Genomic DNA, 25,740 nt, shown 5'->3' with positions numbered 1-25,740 from the left:
ACCATCTCTCGGTCTCGCCTGCTGAGGTGGTGAACCTCCTCCACGGGCAGGGGGGGGGGGGAGACCACCTCTGCCCTCTCGAGACACACCCACCTTGTCGGTGGCCTCCATGGTGGCCCGATGCTCCGCCAGACACTCCACGATGTCGGCGAAGCCGCGCGCCGACGCCGTCAGCAGCGGGCTCTCCCCCTCGCGGTTCTTGGCGTCCACGTGGCAGCCGGCCTGGCACAGGGCCCGCGCCACCGCGGAGTAGCCGTGCCAGGCGGCGCAGTGCAGCGGCGTCTCCTGCTCCTGATAGGGTGGGAGACCGACGGAAGGGAGGGAGGGAGGGAGGGAGGGTGGGAGAGGGAGAGGGTGAAGGCGCTGAGGTTGACCTGTGGGTCTCTTTGTCGATTCCTCTCGGTGGAATCGAGGCACTTTGAGGCCTTGGATCCATAGTTTCTGACTCCTCGGTGGTGGACATCCTGAATCGACAGTCTCACGATCTTTATCAGTCGACATATTTGGAATCATAGTTTCTGACTCCGTAGTGGAAGTTAGAATCTAATGTCCCCGACTTCATATTGGTAGACATCTTTGACCTAAGGACTCCTTATTAGTAGTCGTTTTTCTTACTTAATCTTAATCAGCTAGGGATTGTCCTCATAAAAGGTCAAGTCCTATATATTCACTTTTTGTAAAAGCTTTGACAAATTTGGTGAAGGGAGACTAAAACAAAGATATGTCAGAGTAACTAATTAGGCAACTGACCGTCACAAACTCAAGTTTAACAGTGTACATAACAGTGTACACCAGTGATCATAACAGACACCATGCCTTACAGTGTTGAAACCACCAGGTAGTGTGTTGAAGACAGGCTGATTGATGTTCTTACCCGGTCGGACAGGTCCGGGTTGGCTTTGATGCTGCAGAGGTAGGTGACCACGTCCACGTTTCCATAGCGAGCGGCCACGTGCAGAGCCGTCTCCCCGCTCTGCGCGGAGAACAACAGAGGACCGTTCGACTTTGAAACGCACCCCTTCTTACTTTGACGCCTCTTTTTTAGGGAGCGTCCACAAATGCCTAGCAGTCGTTGTAGTGAAGTTCTGCTAAGAAGAGTTTCTCAACCTGGGAAACAATTAATATTCATAGGGGAGACTGGCGGCGGGCAAATGCTAATTGCTTCAAACGATACAGCAAGTCATGAATTTTTGAGTCATGATTCTGTTCTTAAATACAGTTCGATACATACTCTGAGGACTCAAAATACTTGCTGACACAAGCATGCGCTTAGGCAGCCTTGAGAGCACACAGGCACGCACACACACACACACACACACATGCACGCATTGTGTCCATAACTCATGCTAAGTGAACTCAGGGAGGAGCGAGCAGCCTTTACTCTCCATCGGGCGATCAAATGCCGTCGGGGTTAATTGGACAGATTTCTTCAACAATCCTGCTTTACAGGCAAGACCCAACAAGATCACCAGCATTAAAAGCAGGCGTGAACACCCATGCAGTTTAACCTACATGAGGGCATCGCACACACACACGCACACACACACACACACCCTTATTCAGCAAGTCTTGTTTCTATGGCAACAGCAACAGAAATGCCACCGTTACTGATTTTCTCCTCTAGTGGGTGCTGTGTGTGTCCTTTGTGTACATGTATGCATGTGTGTGTATCCGCATGCTTGTGTTGGCTACTCTGTGTGCGTTTCCTGGTTCATATGTATGTCACGGGTGAAACAAAAATCCACGTGAGACTTGATTGGTTTGATCGGATGGGTGGTTGTGTGCATAAAATATGCTGATGCAGGAATGTGTGAGGACTGAAATGGCTTGATGCGAGTGAAATGTGTATGTGTGAAGCATGGGATGAGGGATGAGAGAGAGGGAGAGAGAAGGAGAGTGGGAGAGAGAGGGAGAGGGTGGGAAAGGGAGCAGCAGCGAGAGAGAGAAGAAAGAAAGAAAGAGAGAACGAGGTGAGGAATGAGTGTGACTCACCTTATCTTGGACGTCCAGTGGGCACTTGTTTTCATGGAGGAACTTCAGGGTTCCGACGTGTCCGTGTCTTGCTGCGTAATAGATAGCGTTGGTCCCGCTCTGTGAGGGGTTTCAATGCAAAGCAATGCGTCGGGATTTATCAATGACCTCGCCCGGCGCCACAATCGCATGGCTGCAGACGCTACCAGCAGCCTCCACTTTGTAAATACCACACGCATCCAAAACACTCCATGGGCCAACTGGGCTTCAGAGGAACCCTTTTCCCATAGTTGTGCTGAATTTGCATCTTTTTCATGGTAAGTGAGCCTGGAATTATTGAGTTTCCTGCCACCGAAAGCGTTTTAGGAATTTGAAATGCAAGGAAGTCTTATATTTGATGTTGCCAATGGAATACATAATATAAAGATAGCCAATAAAATGCAAGGAAGCCTTATTTTTGATGTTGCCAATGGAATACATAATATTATAGAAAGATATCCAATAAAATGCAAGGAAGTCTTATTATTCCATGACCAATAGAAAATAGCATAAAATTATACTATAATGACCATAGTAAGGAAAATTTAAAGAAGGCATCAGGTGCAAGTTAAATTAAATTAAATATACAATATGCATGAGCATGAATCGTCTGGAAAAAAGATAACCCCTGGTGATGATTAATCATCCAGACACCAATAAACATATAGAAAGGCATCTGCTCCACAATATGCTAATGAGTCTGGTAAGCGACAAGCTCTGAATAAAGTCATTTTTCAGCGTCGATTGACATAGAAAGCAACGCATATTATCGTTGTACATCACGAATGACTGGCGAGCAGCCCATCCTCTCATTGTCACGGGGCTATACAGAGTAGGGGGCCACGTGTATCGGATTGTCCAGCCGCTCGTAGCAGGGGGGGTGGTCATCAATCTGTCACTTCTACTGGTGGTGATCCATCAACGCTGTGAAGCCTTTGGGTGGCTACCCAGTGAGCGTCGGTAAGAGGCTGTATTTCATGGTTCGTGAGGCCGCAGAAGGAGCGTTGCTTTATGCGCGCCCGGCCCGTGGCCTGGCGTCCCGCGTCAGGGACGGAGACGAGTGGGTGAGTTAGTACCTTATCGTTGGCCTTGATCTCCGCGCCTTTCGCTATCAACACCTCGATGATCTGGACGTTCCCGCAGCCTGCCGCTATCAGCAGAGGGGGGGTACCGTGCTGCACACGCACACACGCGCACACACACACGCACACACACACACACACACACAAGCGAAACAAACAAACAACACATAAACACCAACACAAACAGTACCTTCCAATATTATCCTTTTCAAGGCTTCCTAAATGTTTTGAACGACCCTGTTTTTGAAATGATTTGTTCTGATGGGTTCGAGATGGAGGGAAAACGGCACAGCTGGGACAGAGTGTTGTAGCAGTGGTTCTGAATGCAGCCAGAGAGAGAGAGAGACACAGAAAGAGGATCGAAGAAAGGTGAGAGAGGAAGGGAGCGAGGCAGATGGAGGAATAATCCATTAACATTCCTCACCGTCCCTCTAAGTCTATCGCGTGTCTCTCCGTCGTTTATCCATGCAGTCCTATCCTCAGAGTCATCTCTACCTTTCACTCTTGCCCTCTTGTTTCACTCTCGCCTCATCTCCTTTCTTTACTTCCATGACTCCCCCTCTCTCTCTCTCTCCCCCTCCCTCTTCTCCGCCACACCCTACTGAGCTTGTTAGTGTCTCTACATCCCCCTTCCCCCCTCTCCCCCTCTCCCCACCTCTCACCTCCCTCCTCTCCTCTCATCTCCCCTCCTCTCTTCTCCCGTCCCCTCATCTCCTCTCCTCTCCCCACTCCCCTCCTCTCCTGTCCCCTCCTTTCATCTCCCCTTCCCTCACCGCCCTCCCCCTCTCTCCCCTCCACTCCCTCCCCCCCTCCCCCTCTCTCCCCTCCACCCCACCCCCTCCACCCCCTCCCCCCCTCTTCCCCTCTCTCCCCTCCGCCTCTGTGTGCTGTCAGCAGACTTCATGTCCTCTCCCGTCAGGGAGAAACACGGAGAAGCAAAAGGAATCCTCTGAGCTCGACGCGATCTTCCTTCAGCGGTATGAAGTGTGAATGCCAAAGCAAAGCAAAGTTCCTCTGAACTCTTTTCGCAACCAGACACTCATGTGCACACACACCAAGGTGGTGTTTATATCTGCTGGAGATAGGGTTTTAAATATCCTTAGATATCTTGGCAACAAGCTTCAGGGGATTCGGATGAGTACGGTTATCTCAGACTGCTATCTCAGACTGGCTAGCAGCACAAGTAGCTGCTGGCGTTTCTGCCTGCAGACGGCTACAATGAGGTATGGAGTTAATTACAGAAGATCCAGCTACAGGGAACTCCCACTGGAATCCACTCTTCACTGACCTCTGTTTAAACCCTGGGGGGTGGGGTGGGCATGGTGTTATGTGGCCGGATCGTTGGCACAGACACTGTAAACGGCCTGGTAAGCCGTTTTGTGTGTTTTGTACGCGAGCCATGATTGATGAGAACACACTTAACGCAGAAAAAGCAGCAGGGGTCCCCACCTATTAATGCAGACAAGGTGTGGAGAAGCTTTTGATCTGGTGGGGATGGAATCGCGCCGATTATTCAGTGTGTGATGATCAGTGAGTGTGTGTTTGTGTGTTGATCTGTATGTGTCTGTGTTATTGTTGATCTATGTCTGCGTGATTGAGTGTGTGTGTGTGTGTGTGGGAAATGAGTTATGTGTGATAGTCTGTATGCACGTGCGTGTATGTGCGCGCGCACACACGCGCGCGCGTGTGCGTGTGCGTTTGTGTGTGTGTGTGTGCGTCTCACCTTGTTAGGCTGGTTCACGTCGTAGCTCGTCAGCGAGCCCAGCAGGTGCTGAAGCCCCGGCACGTTGTCGTCATTGATGGCGTGGATGATGGCCTTCATCACAAAGGAGTCTTCTTCGTCCTGTTTGGAGCGAGCATGATCACATATTCATGGAGGAGTCAAACCGAGTTCCCTGATTTCTTATTTAAGGATTCTGGCGGAAGGATTTTTATAAAGCTGTCCCCAGACAGCCTTTCTGACTCACGACCCGTCTCACTGTTTGAAGCAGTTAGGCATTAACACGCACACACACACACACACACACACACACACACACACACACACACACACACACACACACACACACACACACAATACAAAACATTACAAAAATAAAGCAACATTTCGGTGGTTTGTTGGCAAGAAGATATAAGGGGAACAAGATGTATTTCTGTGTGCAGTGGATCGGCTTGAGTCTCTTTGAGGAGCGCTACGGAGACAGGTCTAACTTCGGCTGGTCGCCTCACTGCACAAAGCCATGGGAAGAAGACGAATGGAAGAGAGAATAACACTCAAACACACACACACACGAGGGAGGGGGAGAGAGAGAGAGAGAGAGAGAGAGAGAGAGAGAGAGAGAGAGAGAGAGATGGAGAGAGAGAGAGAGAGAGAGAGAGAGAGAGAGAGAGAGAGAGAGAGAGAGAGAGACAGAGACAGAGACAGAGACAGAGACAGAGACAGAGAGAGAGAGAGAGAGAGAGAGAGAGAGATACCGCGAGAGAGAGGGACAGAGAGAGACAGAGAGAGAGAGAGAGAGAGAGAGAGAGATACCGCGAGAGAGAGATACCGCGAGAGAGAGGGACAGAGAGAGACAGAGAGAGAGAGAGAGAGAGAAAGAGCGAGCAAGAGCGAGATATTGAGAGAGCAAAATACAGAGAGAGAGCAAGAGATAGAGTGAGAGTGAGAGAGAGGGATAGAGTGAGTGTGAGAGTGAGAGTGAGAGTGAGAGAGAGTGAGACAGACCGAGATAGAAAATACAATAGAAGGCACAGGACTGATATAGCCCGTGATGGGACACAAGCTAGTCACCGGCAAACCTAATCAAGTTAACCTTATTTAAATACATCCAATACATTAAATACATTCACCACAGCCCGTCGCTGTGTTGCTGTTCGCGATTCCCAGGCCTTACCAGCGTGTCATCACTGCGCGCCACGCTGATGTTACTGCGTGACAGGAAGGAGCGAGACAGCCGGTTACACAAGGAGATGAGACGCACAGATTGCTGGAAGAGAATGGAAGAAACACCTTAAGAGTAACACTTCAACTGGTATACAGCTCACCATGTTTATCACTGAGCGTGCTGCTGTACGCCACTCAGTAATCCTCTGCTCCATGTTATCTATTTGTATTTCTAATCCTGAATAAATGTTTATTATCATTGTGGTATAAGATATGTTATAATCCCTGGTGGAAGTCTCACCTTCCATTTCCTTCGCGCGGCAAACTTCTTGAACTTCTCCATGTTGACCGCAGACTCTTTGCGGCTCAGAGCCTGTTGGGTGTCTTTTGGCTGCCGGGACAAAGAACAGCGGACATTTACTGTCATTTGTTGGCATTGATGGTGCCTTTGAGAAGCATGAACAATAAGAAATAACAATCGCTGTCAAACGATAATGTGGAAGCAAACGTCGAAGCTAAATATTTGATACCGTCAAAAAAACACACAATTCATCCAACCTCACAGTGATATTTGACGACGTATAAAACAAATGACCAGTCACAACTATATCGGTGATCAATTTAATATCTGAATATATCTGAAATAGCAAGTGTAATCAATCCAAACCTTAATCCAGGGATGCAGAAGGCTGTCTTTAATGGTCATCCGCTTTCTGTTAAACAGGAGACAAGTTAAAGCAAGAGCTTGGTAATGATCACATTCATTTATCAATGTCAATGTTTACAGCTGGATGTCTCAGTCAACACCAATCAATAATATCTGGCATTTGTGAATTTATTATTAATTTTACAAACTATATTACAAGCAAAGCTACATTTCAACATTCTTTGTTTTTTTTTCAATTCACCTTTAAATAACTTTTGTGCTGACCCTCGAAATAAAATGATCAAATCATCTGACGAGTAAGCATAACGGTGAGCCTACCAACCCGACCAATCTTGGTCATGGGCAAAACCTTTAGCGATAAGTGGTTCTGTTTCAGAGATACAAACATACTACCATTCATAAAACTGCAAATGCAAGAGTATTCATCATTGGGCCAATCAAGAGTGAGTGAGTGAATGAGTGAGTGTGTGTGTGTTATCAATTGTGCTAAAACATTACTACAATCAGTAATGCAGTGTCTTTGTTTCATCAGCTCACAGCCAGCATGGAAGACCAGACTTAAACCCTGTTCTGATTGGTGTACACTACCATCAGCAGAATGAAGCACTGATCCTCGCCTCATTCTGCCTGGCGTTTGAGTCAAACAAGGCGCAAGTGTGCATCTGTGTGAAGGGAATACCCCTGTACTCAAGGTCACCAAGACTGTTGCACATCGATGCTCTTCTGCAGGATTTACCATGAAATACCTTTTAATCAATAGTGTCTGCTCATAATGGGGATCAATGCGGAATAGGCCGCTTGGCTGCAGGTGCGGTTATATGGATGGATCGCCAGAGACGGTCACATTATAAGGGTGGACCATACAGGAACAATGAGTTGCACATCTCATGTGCTTTAGTGTTACTGAGAAAACGACAGGAGCAACACTAGTTCCACTGAGGTACTTAGGGGCCATTAAGACCTTCCTGGTTCTTTAAGGACGCGCTACGATTTTTAGAACCCCGAGATCGGGGCCAGCTCGGACTGGCATGCGGCTTTTGATTTTACCCCGGATGATTTATGGCCTGTTTCGGCATACTGTATTTGTATCCGTTTTCCGTGCGAGTGCTGCACGGAAATAAACCGCACGTTAAAAATATACATGCCGATTTACAAATAGCAATAAGTCCTCCGGAGAACAGCGTCTCAGGCTGTGCGCGAGGCGAGGGAAGGGGCGGACGCGTACTTTGGGTCTTTGATGAGGAGCCGCGTGATGAAGTCTTTGGCCAGGATGCTGGTGTTGCTGAAGAACTCATCGTCGAAGGTGTAGTCAACGGCCGACACGTTGGCCAGCGTCTCCTGCTTGTTGTCACCCAGGAAGGGGGAGGCGCCACTCAGACTGGGGGGGGGGGGGGGGAGGAGGAGGAAACAACCGGGCTCGTCAAAGGTCGACAAAGAAAGGTAGAAATGGTTAAAAAACAATTGGGAGAGTGGAGAAACAACAAAAGAGAGTGGATTGAGTTTGTTATTCAGCAGTGCCTTTCAATATGGGCCGCATTGATTGGGCTCGGTGCCCTGAGAACGGAAGAGCGGAGAGTCAGCTCTGAGTGACTGCGAGCTGATTATAGGGCTCGCTATCGTCGGAGCCTGATTAGCCGAGACGTGCTATCAAGCTAAGGGGTTTGTAAATCAAACACGGGCCTGTGAAACCCCAGCTGCATGGCTCCCTCGCCCACTTTACTTCAATGGCAGGAGTTCTATTGAGATATGATAGAAACTAAACGGCTGGGGTAATTCACCATGATAAGTGATGAAGGGTTAGCCCCTTTGCACACAGAATTAATGTAAACCAATGCTGTACAACACACACACACACACACACACACACACACACACACACACACACACACACACACACACACACACACACACACACACACACACACACACACACACACACACACACAAAGTGGATGTCTGCTTTTCACACTGTGTGAGAAGCAGAGGAAGCTTGAGGAATGAGTAAACCAACCACGATTGGGGAAACTAACGAATCATTTACATGTGATTTTAATCAGGGGATATAAAGTCCAGACAACTGGATCACAAACTCTTTATGATTAATGACTTTATGAGAAAATAAATGCTGGATGAATAAATAATATGGGTATCCCACCGATACATTATGTTAATGTATTATTGCGATATACATGCTTGAAAGGTTGATGGAGGACCGTGATGCAAAGCTAAGGGGTTGGAATTATCGCTTATTATACTTCTACCTGCTGAAGAAATCAAAAACAATAACAAGAATAGATTTTATTGACTTAATTTTTTTTTTTGTGCTTACGCAAAATAAATTGCTTCCGTCTGTTCAGAATCGATGGTCCTAAATAAGGTCTCGTTGCGGTCCGTTATTCATAGCAGTGGTCTGCTATTCAGAAATAACAGAGCCCTGAATGCAGTTATCGACTAATCAGAATCAAGGTTTCAACGAGGCTGTTAATCAAAAGGATTTAAACGTTGTTCTCTACAATCTCGGGCCGAGATTGTAGAGAACAAACCATTATTCCACTTCTATCATGACCAACTGTCGTATTGTGTTAAGGAGAACTGAAATGGGGAATTCTGTATTCAGTTCCGCATTCGCTTACGTAACCCAGCTAGCGTTGAGAACAAGGATGCTAGGTGACTGAGGCCCATTGCCATGCCAACCGTTTCAGGCCGTGGTCAAGGTCAACTGTATGTCAGGTGCAATTAGTAATTTATCAACCTAATGGGATGCAGCTGTTCGTAACAAACATGCATTGCCAGCAGGTTAGGCCAGAGTAAGGCTGTGAACACAGAAGATATACGTAAGTGCCCTCTTCAACATTTTGTCCATGAAATACGTCCACGTTGGGAGAGGTTTTGTTAATACATTATGATTTTTACAATATATGAATTATATTATAATAATTTGTATATATATAAAAAAACGACAACATTTAACCCGCTCAACTTTTTCAAGGGATCTTTTTCTAGATGCCGTACTTTAAAATGTAATTGGTTCCTTCTCTTTCCCTTCCTCCTGATGGCATTGTAAAACCATGGCTTGTGGGAGCGTAGTTGGTACAGGCAGGGTGCCTTGGTTCTAGACGTATCAAGGCCTATTTTCACATCGCCAGACTGAAGGCCTCATAAGTGTGTGGGCGGACAGCCTGGAATGAGTATGTGTTCGAGTGTGCAACGGCGTGTCCAGTTGCAGATACATTGCGTTATTCATTTCTTGCAATGGTGTCAAACTGTCAGAACTCTGTAGTTCATTGAATGAATGTCAGGGATTGAATTCTGTTGAAAACTTAACAAATATTAACTTTAGCATGTTAAGTTACGTTCAGTTTACAAATACTTAGAGCATTTGAATAGAGTGATTTAGCCTCAGTTGCATTAAATAAATCGGTAATCCGAAGTTAAATTAGCAAAAAATAACGTCATGTTTCGACCATTGTCTTCAGTGTCGGTGACGTAAGGACCTCAATTTATGCTGATCGTTCCGCTTTCCTTCTGCTCTGTGGCTCCCAGAGGGGGCCCCAGGAGGAGCCATTAACCCCTTGACTGCCTCTCGAAGGTCTCCATATGATATCAGATGCTGGCTGGATGCTCTGATCTGAAGCCCTGGGGCTGGGCGTGTCATAACACATTACAGACAGGGAATGCTCTTCACATGCCACTCCGTCGTCATCGTTAGGGGCCTTGTAGGTACTTACAGGATGTAGGTTATCACGCCGACACTCCTGGGAGAGGGAGAGAGAGAGAGATACAATGAGCACAGTTGGGATGAATCCCACCTATTTCACAGATTGCAACGCTTTCTAGAAATTCATTGCTGAATTTCTCTATAGATAGACGATAAACTGATTCAATGACGGCAGGGGCCAGAGAAAGAAGGGAAATTTTAAATATTGTGTTCCAGGTGCTGTGTGTATGTATGTATGTATACATAGCAATTAAACGTGTGTGTGTGTGTGTGTGTGTGTGTGTGTGTGTGTGTGTGTGTGTGTGTGTGTGTGTGTGTGTGTGTGTGTGTGTGTGTGTGTGTGTGTGTGTGTGTGTGTGTGTGTGTGTGTTCGTGTGTGTGTTCGTGTGTGTGTACTCACCACATGTCGGCCTCCAAGCCCAGTGGCTCATAGTTCACCACCTCCGGTGCTGGAAGGCAAACACACAGCACAGCCATGTCTCTGGTTATTATAATGCACTCATTAGACATTAGACTTGTGCATCCTAACCGATGAACAGGAGGCTACCAGCTTGGATTCTCCATGTAGTTTCATAACTCATTATGAAAAAAAAAAAAAAAAAAGTAATATATGTAGACTGCAACGGCCACTTTTCTAAATGAATGGAAATATTGCCTAATCCCCAAACAATTTTTGTAATCTTTAAAACGGTTGACGTGAAACCAAAGAGGTGAAGCAGCAGTATCTTTGTAATCAGACGCAGTAGTTAACAATAACCACTTTGTACAGAGTGAAACTATAACAATGAAACCACAACAACAAGCCTCTTACATGTCACACCATTCTTTTCCATAGAGATGAGAAATGCGGCGTTACACAAAGACTGAATCAAACCTTAAGTCAACTTCCGACAAGCTAAAAGACCCAGCCCTAAGGAACTATCCATCAAAGGCCCCAAGTGTAAAACCACCACATCCTTTAGCTCTTCCTGACACTGGCCAGGCCTTCTGTTGAACCCAGAGTTTAGGCCCCATGCCATGTGGTGATCTCTCTATTTAGACCAGCGTCACTCAGGGGCTGGCAACCTACTGGGTCCCCTCTCTCTCTCTGTGTGTGTGTGTGTGTGTGTGTGTGTGTGTGTGTGTGTGTGTGTGTGTGTGTGTGTGTGTGTGTGTGTGTGTGTGTGTGTGTGTGTGTGTGTGTGTGTGTGTGTGTGTGTGTGTGTGTGTGTGCAAGGGAGTGAGAACAGTCCTCGAATAATCAAGGCTATTATCATGTCTCACTCGCCAAGTCCCCATGGCCGGGTTTGGCAGAGAAGAACACTGCACAGCACCCTAGGGGCGCCAGAGCCCATTTATGTATACGATCATACACACCTAGATGCCGTAGGTGTATGTGTAAATAAGCTGTTAATCTAATTGTGTAGACGCATTGTTTATAGACGTGTTTTTCCATGATATAATATTGCATCAAACATGAAACCAACTCATGATGCACACTCACCTACAAACTCTGGGGTTCCAAATATGTTTTTGAAATCGTTGCCAAAGTCAATCTTGTGCGCCAGGCCAAAGTCGATGAGCTTGATTCGTGGATGGGGCACTGTCCTGTTGAGCAGCATGATGTTCTCGGGCTGGAGAGAGAAACACACACACACAGAGAGAGAGAGAGAAACACACACAGAGAGAGAGAGAGAGAGAGAAACACACACACAGAGAGAGAAACACACACACAGAGAGAGAGAGAGAGAAACACACACACACACACACACACACACACACAGAGAGAGAGAGAGAGAAACACACACACACACACACACAGAGAGAAAGAGAGAGAGAGAGAGAGAGAGAGAGAGAGAGAGAGAGAGAGAGAGAGAGAGAGAGAGAGAGAGAGAGAGAGAGAGAGAGAGAGAGAGAGAGAGAGAGAGAGAGAGAGAGAGAGAGAGAGAGAGAGATGCAAAATAGAGTGAAAGAAAAAGATAGAGACAAAGAGAGTGACAGGGACAGGAAGGAAAGGAGAGACACACACACACACACACACACAGACAAAAGACAAAGACATTAGGGGCAATTTAATCTAGATTGTGGTTTTCCATGCAGATATTTCACATTGATATCAGCCAGCCGTCGGGGCTCAAACCATCAGCTCATTAGCTCTAAATGAGCCATCTCGTGTCTCTTAAGAAATAACACACCTCCCAACGTGTAATTAAAATGTGTGAGGGATCCGTCAAAGCAAACAGCAGACAACGGCGGACAAAAGAGAATCAATTGGCAGGAATCATGGAAATCCCCATGCAAAGCAGGGGCGAAAGCCTCTCGAGGAAACGGGTGAGAACACACGGGAGCAAAAGACAAAGCGCAAGCGCAGCCAAAGGGACATACGCTCTGCATTCTGGGTAACGGGATGCCTCCTTTAGTCAGCTTTACTTTGGTTGGGAAGGAGTTTGTCTTTCGGATACAGGCTCGATGGGTTTAGGGGCATCAGAGAGGGAGAATAAAGATGGCGCCAATAGAACGGTACTAATGCAGTAAAAGGACCCTTCAGTGCGGAGAAAGATGACAGTACTATGTTTAGCTGTCGAGCCAAGAAGGATACTAAACTGATTAAAGGTTAATGTGAGGCGCTGATAGAAGACAGAGCTATTGTGGGGGGGTCATACAGAGCCAAGCGTTTTGATTCTAGTCGCAAGGCCAAGGCTATTATTAAAACTGTTAAATCAATATTCATTTGGAACAGGAACAGATTGACGTATTACCTGAAGTGCAGGACTAAATCATTTATAGAAAGAGGCTGGGTAATGTCTTGACTTGATCAACGTCAATCACAAATGAAGAAAACACAAATAATTACAAGCAACCCAACAGAGGAATAGGACAGGGATGTCTTGGGCATCTCTGGCATGGATAAGTTGGGCCTGGTTGGTTTAGCAGGGTAGTTATACTCAATATCAGCTAAGCCTTGAGCACCAGGCGTTGTGCCTCAACCATTAGGGAACAGCGGATCAATAACATGATCGACAGTGCATTGAAATACATTATGCGGCAACTTACTTGGCGCTTTATCCGCCGTGGAACAAAGAGCTAATTAAACCATTACTCCAAGCGAAGGGCTTCAAATCAAGAGCCGTTTCATAGTGAGACCGTAATGGACTGAAGCTTCTGGGCTGTGCTCACAGCAGCGCTTCGTCAACAAATGGTAAAGGTCTGCATTTATATAGCGCTTTTACCCAAAGCGCTTTACACCATCGCCTAACAATCACCCTTTCATGCACACATTCACACACTGACGGCGGTGTCAGCCATGCAAGGCAACATCCCGCTCGTCGGGAGCAGTTAGGGTTAGGTGCCTTGCTCATGGACACCTCGACGCTCAGCTAGGAGGAGCCGGCGAACAAACTAGCAACCTTGTGGTTACTAGCCAACACGCTCTACCTCTGAGCTACTGCCGACCCCTATGAGCTACCAGCTCCCCCGGTTTGATCCCGTGTACAATGCTTTCGTTAAAGGGTTCGTAGTGGGTTCGGATTGCTCCCCGATTCAGCGCCTCACTCACTCGTCTCTTGTTTTTCACAGAACAGCTGTTTGACCGAGCCACAGTAACGTTCACAAGGCACTCAAACCGTGCCGCGAAGCAAATAGGCACACGGCTACAGAGCGAGATCCCAGTAGCGGATGTTCATTTGAATGTGCTGTAGGGTTAGGGTTGATTTACGAGCTGCTATTTGAGTGTCAATTGTTAGAAATGGCATCGTAACCGTCTGCTATTTGGAAGTGAAATGCGCTGGGAGAATGTCTTTTCTAAGTTAATTGCACCTGCCTCTGTATTAGCCGATTTAGAATTCAGACCGCTCCAGGCACATTTCTGACCAATCAGGGCATCTCATCCATGATTGATTAAGGGAATCAATTTTGCCTGTCAATCAGAGATGCTATTCTTTTAAATGTTGATATGTCTCTTCACAACTATCAAATCTTACCTACAACTTTAAGTAAGTCAGATTATATTATGTTTATATGTCCAAAAAACCTGTCGATTATATTGTGTTTATATGTCCAAAAAACAAAACCAACTTCAAAAAATAGGTTGCTCTGTTAGGAGTGCAGGTTGTAGCAACACAAAGGGACGTGTTAGACCAACTTATTGTTAAGTGAACATGGCAGAGTTTAGCCTCGGGCCAGCATGGTTCCAGCTACAGTGTTTGGTTCCCGTGAGACCCACCGGCTAGTGGATTCTAGGTGGACCATTACTCCAGCAAAGACATTCTCCTCTCATCGTTCTACACATCTATCCAAAGCACCAACAAGCATTTATTATACAAACTTAAAAGAACCAAGCTGAAAGGTAATTCAAATAGATTATAGCATAATGAGAGGACCTTTAATAGATTCAAATCGACAAAAAAAAAAATATTGCCAGGTCTCTCTACCTCAAAGTGAAGAATTCATCATAATTATTCCAAGATAAATTTGATTGTAAAACAAACACAGAAAATAAAAAACATTGAACACAAGAGACTCCCACGTTTAATTTCAATAATATTAATTCTGACTGAGGCATCAAATACCGAGAAAGAATTCACAGAAAACCTTTCTGTTTAGGTCAAATTAGCAAGAAGCAACACGTTTTCCAGGATTTGGGGAGGGAATCCTTCGTTCTCACGTTATATGTAGACGTCAGTGTTGTTTGGTTTCATATCCAAGGAAAACAAAACAGAAAAAACAGGAACATAAAAACGGAACTGAGATCTCTGCATGAACGCATGGATGACTAGAATTTAAACAGCAGAACTGGAGGTTTTCTGGAGGTTATTTGTGAGACCATGCACTGATATTCATGTTTGCTTTTTGCAATGAATATCTGACTCTGCTTGGCCGGGAAGAAATTGATTTCCCCTGGCTGACATTGTCCTATAATCTCTAGCCAATCTGATTTTTGCTCCCTTCACGGTTGGAAGTAGATCGAAAACAATCTAATCTGGGGAAAAAACATTATTTATTATTATATTTTTGTTATCTTTTAACATTGTAATTCAGTCTATGCCAGACAAAAACTGTTTGTCTGAGCACCCGCTACCCGAGCACTGACTGGTAATAATACAATGCTTCGCTGAGTGTTGATTGGTCCTAGCATTTTTATGACTTTAGTTAAGGCCAGACTGATCGGCAGAGCCGGACGGTCTAAGGCCCAATCCCATTTCTACCCCTTACCCCTTCTCCGTACCCCTTCGGAACAAGGGGTAGGGGTAAGGGGGAAGGGGTAAGGGGTAGAAATGGGATTGGGCCTAAATAGGCTTCAAAGTAAGTTCCCTTTCTTACTATTATCCCTTGTCTCATCAATTGTTGTGCTATGATGTCAGAGGTATTTAGTTACATTAACTTTTGCCTATCTTCCTTGATCTTGTACCGTATCGGTTAGGGTTTGTCAAACACACTGGTGTCAATAACGATTTGCTGTGCGACTCTGCTCCGGTACCTTGAGGTCGAAGTGGGCGATCTGCTTGGTGTGCAGGTAGAAGACTCCGTCGAGGATCTGCTTGAGGAACTGGGTGGCCTCCTCCTCTGACAGGGACTCCTTCTCCGCCAGGAAGTCAAAGAGCTCCCCGCCAGCCACCCTGATCCAGAGACAAAACCCGGAGAAGAATGGGGATTAGGCATTCAGAATACTGGATGTTCACCAATTTCATCAAGGTCATCCTATTCAAATGCATGCATGCTACGAATACGTGATCCACATTTGTAACCAACAGAACAAGTCTGTTGGAACACATATTGGAGATGGCCGTGTGTTGACGGTGATGAAAGACCTTAGCCGTACAGAATGCGGTCTTTAAAATCTCATGAAGAAATAAATATTCGTCTCAGTTCCCTTACCTCCACTGGATTACACAATGATGTCAACGTAAAAACCTTAACGCGGTATGATTTATGCCTACGGGTTTGCTGTCTCATAGTGCATGCCTTTGAATGTTCCATTTCCAAATAAATGTCCAGTAGGACACATTGTTTCAACACCCATGCACCAAAGCAAAAGGTTATTTTCTTGTCGTACGACACCCTCACACGTCTCCTCCACGCCTCGCTGCGTGGAACCGGTCGGTAATTAAACAAATGTCACCATTTGCACACAGGTCATCTTCCCCTCACAGCTCACGCAATCTAACGGTTGGGCGGGTCTTCCTCTTCCCGTGTCGACAGTAGACGGTCAAAACCGATCGAGAGAGATCTAAAGATTCATTATGTACACAGCATGGAAGTGCGAGGATGCAGAGGGGAAGAAAGGCCAACGAAATCAGAGAGATGAGACAGAAGGGAGGGAGAGAGAGAGAGAGAGAGAGAGAGAGAGAGAGAGAGAGAGAGAGAGAGAGAGAGAGAGAGAGAGAGAGAGAGAGAGAGAGAGAGAGAGAGAGAGAGAGAGAGAGAGAGAGAGAGAGAGAGAGAGAGAGAGAGAGAGAGAGAGAGAGAGAGAGAGAGAGAGAGAGAGAGAGAGAGAGAGAGAGAGAGAGAAGAGGAGGCTGAAAACAGATGGGTGAAATTATGGCCACGTCTATTGTGTCATCAACTGCTCAATCACCCGACCATTTTAACACTCTCTCCTCCAACTGTTATACACACACACACACACCAACACACACAAACACACACACACACACACACACACACCCTTGATTGCCGCCACGTGCAGAGTTAGCATAACACGCACATTCACACAAACTAATGGAAAGAACAGCTGGAACATCGCAGTACTAATCTATTATTAGAGTGTTGATTTAGTCTGTTCCGATGCTTCGGGATGTAAACATATGTGTTTAAAAGGCCCGTGGGAGCGATGGTTCCCGTCTGGATACCGCCGCTGAATATTAAATAGCACTTCTACGTGTTTCAAACGCTTTTTCTGGAATGGAACACACAGAGGCAACTTTATGGTCTGAGAGCCACATTACTACGATACTAGTCTCACAAATCCGTCTTTAGATTCATAGCTAATTTGGCTGATATTGGGCGTCACGCTCTCTTTGCGACGTATTTGTTTCGACCAATCACCATCCTGGCGGCTTGGATCTGTAGTGATTGGTGAACACAAACTGCAGCAGTGGTAAACTGTAAAATAAATGTCTAAAAGGTTTCAAACCAACACCACGTAGACTGGCCTCTAGAAATACACTCTATATATATAGTAATAACCCCTTCTGAATGCTCCACCCACTCGTGTGAATGACTTTTCTTCAGTAGAATATGTCCATTATGAAACAGAAAAAAACAAGGCGTAACTCCAGCCCATGAAGATGTTAGTTTCCAGGTCAAGGCTCTGTGCCATCTCCCCCCAGAAGTTCTGCCATAAACACAGTCGGACTGCTGGATCAGAAGTAACTTGTAAAATCGTGGGATTCCTGGATCAGAGATAACTACATTACTAATACTTTTATATATGGGTCATAAAAACTAAAGCAGCAATAAAAATGTCGATCATAAAATTATATATTGCGCTTCCTTTGCGGGAAACAGAATAGTGTTTTATCATTAGGGTTGGAATACTGTACCGCAGCTCTGATCTTTTGAAGATGTGTGTCAGACTCATTGTTTGCGATGGTAATAGGTTTCACTGCGGTGGCAGGAATGTACCCACACAAAAGGTTTCCAACATGACCTACTCTTAAAGCATAATCACCCCCCTAGAAACACAACAGCAACATGCACTTGAAAAAAAGCTGCAAGACCATAATATTTTTTAGCTGATAAGAATGCCATCAAAACATATTGTACGAATATATATTTTTATCCTAGATAATTTCTTCTTTTCCACGCCACCATTCCCCACTTTATATTTGTATCCCTTAAAAATATCATAATTTCTAATATCCTCTTTTTTTTCTCTGACGCATCGGCACGCTCTGATTGTCCGGTTTCGTTTTTCTCACGAGGTCGACTGAACAAAGTGTGCGATCGCATTCTGTTATGACGGCAATTGCCAAGTCTCTTTGGATCAAAAGGATTTGGGTTGAAACCACAGAATGGGAATGTGTGTGTAAATGATCATGTTTCCTGAGCGATTCCAGTTACCTCGAAATACCGGTCTGACCACTCTGCAGCTCCCCCAGTTACTTGGTTGCGAGTGGCTGGTGGATGAGTGTCTGTTCTTGTTTCAGCATCAGGGCATGTGTGGGCATGTGCATACGTGTGCCTGTGCATGCTTGCGTGCACGTGTGTGAGCGCACGTGTTTCATGACAACTTCTATTTGATTCCGATCTCGTAATGACTTATGTAGAGTACCAGATTACGCCTTTGAGCGACTGATTTTCACTCACATTGTCTTCAGAGATTGCATCCTTTGCTTCTCCACCTTAGGGCCAGTTCTAATTGGTATTGGTTGTTAGCTCGCTTTCATTTGGTTGCCTTCACATTGTTGTTGGTTGTACATTTTACTGTCCATCGTTGAGGTCAAATGTTGGATGCATGTACCTAACCCATACGACCGTTTCACTGAAAGTAGAAGTCGAAATCATGTCAAAATATTGGAATTCTGCGTTTACAACGCACCTGCCTCACCAGAAGTTGGTCGACAAGACTTAAGCACAACGCAAACAGGCTGGCATTTCGCTCGGCATGCCTAGCGCACCACTGTTTCATCATTGCAAAGTGCACGGGTCACAAATATAGCAGGCAGCGTTTTTGGAATCAAGTCAATTCTAGACGCAACCCCCACAAAAACATTATTTTGGGTCCGTCCTGACACGGCCGCGTGCTTCGGGCTTATGTGCCAGAGTTTTTTCCGTAAAACCTGTGAAACACTGAGACTACGGTTGCTCGATTATGGAAAAAAATCATAATCACGATTGTTCAAACAATTATTTTTGAGTTTGAAAACATGATGCATTTATGCAGCATTTCTCTCCAAAAAAACCACTCTGTAACTGAGAAATTTCCCCCAATAGAAAATGTTAACAGAGACATAACGAAAATAATGGAGATCGTTTTACCCAAAATCTAAAATGCCATCAAAAATGAGATGAATCGCAAAGCCCTAACTGAGACTGTGGACAAAGGCTACGCAAACCGACAGGACCTGACGAGATGAGAGTGAAGAGAGGGAAGAGCTCCGCCAGTACTCACAGCTCCAGGATGAGGATGACCTCGGCCTTGTTCTCGTACACGTGGTGCAGCGTGATGATGTTGGGGTGCTGCAGCTCCTTCAGGATGTTGACCTCGCGTTCAATGTCCTCGCGCGTGACCCCGCGTCGGCTCGACCGGCTCCGGCGCTTCTTGATGAACTTGGCGGCGTACTCCCCGCCCGTGCTTCGGTTCCGGCATCTTCTGACCACGGCGAACTGACCGCTGGGGACGGGGGATGAAGAAACGTACAACGTAATGAGTTAAGAAGAAGACCTTCACACTGTAAAGTAAAGATAGTTACTTAAATTATAAATCATTCATGTATTTTTTGGTCTTTTAGATCTTTTGGACAATTGAGTTCATAATCTCGCTGTGTGCGCTTCTTAACGTGTCTAAAACCTACTCCACAATGACCAGTTGAATGATACGTCCCCGAACCAACTAATTCATCCCTGACAAGATTAAAAAGGTAATCGACTCATAGGGCTATTTTTTACACGCAATTTATTACTGTATCATAGATCAAAGGATAACATGTCACTGAGCTCAGCGGTCAACCATTCCATCATCGAACTAGGCAACTATCCAAGAGAACAGACATAAAGGAGTTATTAGGGTATAGAAGATAAGAGTTTCAATGCTCGTGACGCTCTGATTTCTCCCCGAGTCATCCTGCTGTATGATGATAGTAGCCTGCTAGCTATAGCGGCTACGATAACTACAGGAAGCCCAAGTACGGTCGGTAAACAACACCGCTATCTGACGGGCTGACACCGCGGCGCGCACCCCCCCCATCCTGTCTTTGAGGAGCGCCATTGTTTGGTTGTTGGCCAGAGCTGCATCCTGAGCACGCTCAGAAACCACTCAAGTGCTCTCTGGCTGCACCATGACAACATGCCGCCGCCGCCGCCGCCGCCGCCGCCGCCGCCGCCGCCACTACCACCCTGGGAACAAGGCCACTCTGGAGGCTGAGGGCCCAGGGCTATGAACGCCTCCGCGGCTGGAGCCCCCTCATGGCCCTTTGCAATCAGAAGGCTCTTAGAGCCCTGTACACCCACGGGCCGGAGCGGCACAGCGCTGGGGGTGGTGTTTGAAAAGAGAAGAGCAGGACAAACGACAATGAGAGAGAGAGAACGAGAACAAGAGGGAGGTAAATTGGAAAATGTGAGCGAGGTAGAAGGGCCTGAGAGAGAGAGAGATCTCTCCCCCTCTCCCTCTCTCTCTCTCTCTCTCTCTCTCTCTCTCTCTCTCCCTCTCCCTCTCCCTCTCCCCACTCGTTTCTCTGATTCATACGGTTACTCAGCGCTCTGGGTTTTGAAAGAGTCATCTAGACTGGAGTATATAGACTGATCCGGAAGGTTAAAGAGCTTTCAGGGGGAGATAAGGAGCCCTCTCTCGTGAGATAGCTTCTTCTGCTTTGGCAACAAGCGGGGAAGATTGGCTTGAGCGCACTCACCGCACTCCCAACGGTAACCTACAACCTTCATTCTGCTCTAGTTACTCTCTATCAAATAGACAGCATAGTTATCCAATTCAGTATATTCTATTTATTTATATTTAAAGGTATACTACCAATGGCTATCGAATTAGATTTACCCAACTGGGTATCAAAACATTAAAAACAATTCTAGACCCCTTATTTAAATAATATCAGCAATTTTTAAAAGCATATTTCCCATGCATGTCATCATTTTACAGTTGAATATTGTTGAAAGAGTTCTCATGAACAGATGGGGAAACAAAATATGTCTTTGATAGGAAGTGACTTGTCCTGCCTCCGAGGCGGACAACACAGGAAGCGGACAACGCGTTAAGAAGAGACTCGGGGAGTGAGACAGACCTTTTTTCTCATGCTAATCTCACTTCCAGCCACCCCCCTCTTATTCAGCCCATCTTGGCCCCTATTGTTGCTTCCCGGGCCCTGTCCGGACTTTGTTAAGACAGCAAGGACCAGACATTACCATATGATCCAGTGCTTTGAGAAGAAGGAAAAAAAAGAAAAGAAAAAAACGAGCGACAGCTATTGCCAACAGGCCGCAGACTAGAGCCAGTACAATGGAGTACATGTAATGTAATATAGCTGTGCATGGAAGCATGCCTGTGTGTGTTTACATAACTAACATGTACCGACAAGCAAGCATGCATGCATGCATACAGTGTGTGTGTGCGTGTGCGTGTGTGTGTGTGCGCGCGGTTGTGTGTGTGTGCGCGCGCGGTTGTGTGTGTTTGCGCGCGGTTGTGTGTGTGTGTGTGTGTGTGTGTGTGTGTGTGTGTGTGTGTGTGTGTGTGTGTGTGTGTGTCAGTAGGATCAGTATGCATGACAGACAAACAGAAAGAAGCAGAATGAATTGATGATACTTCCCTGATGGTGTTGTAGATATGTCATAAAGAAAACTAAGATTTATAATTGACAACATTGCCTTTGAAATCTTACCATGAAGGCCTGGTCAATTTAACCTAATTATGTTTCAGAACCCATTGAGACTGGGGCCACCAAAGACAACAATAACAGATTCAAGTTTCCATGGACGATTGCTTCATTGTAAGGAGTAGGGATGTGAATAACTCAAAATGTTCATGGCTGAATAATCAGTGGGTAGTATGAACGAATAATCAGTTATTCGATGTGTGCCGACATTCACAAAGGCAGCCATTGATCATCGGCAAGAAATCACTTAATACCTTAAAAGCAAAAAAAACAACTGTAGTTCCAATCAAATTGTCTGTTGTGAAAAATGCATTAAACTAATCAGAAAACGCCGTTATATGCTATTGACCCCATAGTATCTGTGGTATAAAGGCTGGGACGAATTTCGAATTATAATTATTTACACTTCATGTTGAAGGAAGGCCGTCGAGAATCTCATTGAAACGAATGGCGCGGTGATTCGGTCTTCAAAACGAGAGCTGGTAAATTGTGAAAAATGAATTAAACTGTAATCAGACAACGCGGTTATATGCTATAGACCCTAGAGTATCTGTTGTATAAAGGCTGGGACGAATTTCGATTTATAAATATGTACAAAGCATAACGTCAGCTGAGCGACTACAATACCTTCCATTGCCAAGTCGTAGCTAAGGTCCGTCCTAAATACTGGAGGAGTGAAAAACGTTTCCGTTGCATAAGAACCTTACGGGAAGGTAAAGATTGTTCGAAGTATTATTCAAACCCTCAGGCGTTACCAGGGAAACAAAGTTCTGGCTTGTGGAAAACTTAATATTCGAATGGGAAAAAATGATAATGGTCCAAATGTTAAAAATCGAGTTTGACCCTCGGGAACGAATAATCGAAAAATCAAATATTCTGACCCAACCCTAGTAAGGAGGGGCTACATTTTACTTGGATATGCATATTGCATATATTGAGAGACAATAACAACAGCTGGGAGTTGAACTAAGGGCAAAGCTCTCAGTAAAACTGTGGGCGGTCCGATGAAATCAGGGTGGGGTGGCTGAAAGGTTCCCTCACAGACATCTCAATATGCCGTTGAGGTCAAGCCTCGAGAAGTGAACAAAAGGCACACTGTCCCTTTCTTTTAGAGATTAACCGCGGACGTCACTGACAGGGAGCTAGACAACAAACCTGTAAATAAACACACACCATTCGTACCCTGAGAAACCCCTTACAATCTGCAGGTTGTAAGCCATTGGTGTTAAAAAAAAATTAAAAATTGCTTTTACTTCCCAGCAACATCCAACCCCTGGGTTTCGAGGCCGTTATCGGAGATCGTGCGATGTCATGAGTTATGCGATGTTCGTCTGCCCGTCCCTAATTGCGATGAGGCCTTCATGGACCCTAAGTGCACGGACCCGATGACCGCATGGGGATGGCAGCCTGCAGGATTTATCTTTATCGGTAACCTTTCGCGCCGCAGGTTAATAGCAAGGCCCTGGGAGGAGAAAGCGGCAGCCTGGCCCGGCTATTATTACGCAGAGCCTCCCCATTATCTACACTTTGTGGGAGAGGGGCACCCAGCCAACCTCCCCACCGGCTGCAGAGCATCCTGCAAAACAAGGAGAGGTGTGGGGTTGGTGGTGGCGCGAGAGGAGGTGGTGCTAAAAGTGGTTCAAGTTGCCACCAGCGCCTTGTGCGGTAGTAACGCGTGTATCAAACCACGGCGGCTTTATAAACACCGAACCAACGCTTCCGCGACGTAGCGGAAGAGATCTGGTTGGAAGAAAACTAAAACAATAGCAGTTTGTGATCCCACCGGAGCAGCCGTGCTCGAGGTGTTTACATTGGTAATAACAGAAGGTTATCCCTTCCTCCCCCCCCCCCCCCCCACAATGCTCCAGGGACCACGAGAGGGAGAACCACTGACGTGATCAAATGCTGCTGAGTAAGCACAAGATGGGCCGCGGTTGATGAGCGAGTGCAAAAAGCCCCACGGCCTGTAAATCAGACAAACCAGAGGGAAGGGAGGCTGTTTCTCACAGGATTCTTCCCTCCCCCCACACACACACACACACACACACACACACACACACACACACACACACACACACACACACACTCCCCCAACCCTCCCCTCCCTCCCCCAGCCACGTGAGGTGAACGACTCTACAGAGTCCGCAAGATCGAGTTTCTGGTTCCCCTTTGTTGAGCTTTCAGGAAAGGAAACTTCCAACGTTTTGGCCTACTTGTTGCCATAGAAGACCAGGGTTTCTGTCCGCGTGGGAGGGGGGGAGAGAGGCATGGGGGAGGATGAGATGAGAGGACAGGAAAACAGATGAACGGGAGGTACAGCTGGACACTTTTGTGTTCTTTTGCATGCAATGTATGATATCCTGTGAAAGCACTTTAGCGAACAGCACTCCCTTGACCATAACCTCGTGCCAAGGGATCAATAATTCAAAAATAACATAACAATTTTTTTTTGAGCTCTGCTTTTACAGCAACATGCCTAATCACCATAGTATACCATGAATACTACATATTTCCATGACCCACCATGGTTAAATACGTTTTTAATATGGTCTGGACTGTGGAGTGCACACGGTCTTCAAACATTATCATGGTAGTCACAATGTCCATTATTTCTCTATACGTTTCTCTTTGTATTGCTCTGTGTGTTTCTCTGGTAAACATTACTCAATTCAGATCTCTATGTACCTGGTACATCCTCAAGTATTTTTCAGTGGGTCTATCCATACTAACTCCATAGCTCAATGCACATCTCTACCTGTATTTCCCTATGTATACATCCTTGCACAGTGTGTCTGTGTATTTCTCCATATCTCTACTTTCACCGCCTCAGTGGGAGGAGTTCCTGGGGGGGAAGGGGAGGAGCTTGAGCCCTCGTGGTGCTGGTGGGAATCCTAAGGTGTGAACGGAGTTGGTAAACAAGGCCCTGCATTACAAAATACCGCTTGCTTCAAGGATTTTGTATCTGGGCGCACACGCGCACACACACACACACACACACACACACACACACACACACACACACACACACACACACACACACACCCCCTTATCGGCCAACTGGACTCGCGTTTCAAAAAGACAGAGAGCCTTTAACAGTATGTTCAGAGAGTGTAAGGGTATTCCACTTTCATTATGACGGTTTCCTAAACAGGAAGGAGGTATTCCAGTTTCCAGAAGGTTACCAGGTAGGCAGAGCCAAATGCAGATTACGCACATCATGTACACGGGATGTAGACAGTGAGTTTGATTCAGGTTCAAAAATGAAAAACAACCTTCATGCTAAGCCCTTAAATGACCAACCGAAGCGCGGGAGTGTGTGGAAAACAGTTTGCACACACCACTTCTCGCCTCCATTCAACTTACACACACCAGCTCTGGGGGGGGGTCTGTCAAAACCACCCTACCCAGCCAGGATACCTCAGCAGTGCCCTGCAGATGAGAAAGTACTTGTTGCAGCTCTTGGCAGCAGGGGAGGGAGGGAGTCTAGTGGTTTTACCCCCTCTCTGAAAAAAGGCAAGGAAATGGACTCCAATGGAGCGGAACAGTGGACGTGAGAAATGGTTCAGCGAAGGTGCCGGTAAACACACCATGCTGGAGAGATGACTGACAGGCCGCATCAGTCACAATACAGAGAGAGAAGCGAGCACTCTGCACTGTGCTTTAGATCAATCTGTGTCGGAGCAGCTTCCTGTCCTCCCAGCGCTCAGTCTCAATGTTATGGTTTCCCCTGAAAGCACCGGAGAAACATGATACGCCGTTGCACATGGGCAGGTTAGCCCAGGTTATTATTAGGCATGTTAGCCATGCCTTTATATCTAACCGGTGTCAGGCGCCGGGTCTTGACGAAACGCGTGCTTACG

General features: G+C 46.1%; 1 protein-coding gene across 2 annotated transcripts in view; it reads right to left on the bottom strand.

Annotated features, from left to right (window-relative positions):
* The window catches only part of dapk1 (death-associated protein kinase 1), a 52,564-nt gene that overhangs the window by 16,836 nt on the left and 9,988 nt on the right, over positions 1-25,740 (bottom strand). For both annotated transcript variants that reach the window (XM_030359463.1, XM_030359464.1), the window contains exons 3-16: positions 19,453-19,674; positions 15,817-15,955; positions 11,845-11,974; positions 10,762-10,810; positions 10,372-10,398; positions 7,869-8,021; positions 6,644-6,689; positions 6,278-6,367; positions 5,987-6,079; positions 4,816-4,935; positions 3,087-3,185; positions 1,993-2,091; positions 875-973; positions 94-291 (exon numbers count right to left, since the gene is read on the bottom strand). In XM_030359463.1, the coding sequence (XP_030215323.1) occupies positions 94-291; positions 875-973; positions 1,993-2,091; positions 3,087-3,185; positions 4,816-4,935; positions 5,987-6,079; positions 6,278-6,367; positions 6,644-6,689; positions 7,869-8,021; positions 10,372-10,398; positions 10,762-10,810; positions 11,845-11,974; positions 15,817-15,955; positions 19,453-19,674 (1,564 nt within the window). The remainder of the gene's footprint in view (positions 1-93; positions 292-874; positions 974-1,992; positions 2,092-3,086; positions 3,186-4,815; positions 4,936-5,986; positions 6,080-6,277; positions 6,368-6,643; positions 6,690-7,868; positions 8,022-10,371; positions 10,399-10,761; positions 10,811-11,844; positions 11,975-15,816; positions 15,956-19,452; positions 19,675-25,740) is intronic.

This window comes from Gadus morhua, chromosome 6 (genome assembly GCF_902167405.1).
Source record: "Gadus morhua chromosome 6, gadMor3.0, whole genome shotgun sequence".
Lineage (NCBI taxonomy): Eukaryota > Metazoa > Chordata > Actinopteri > Gadiformes > Gadidae > Gadus > Gadus morhua.
Note: the sequence above shows the minus strand (reverse complement) of the source record. Positions and strands in the feature narration are given on the sequence as shown.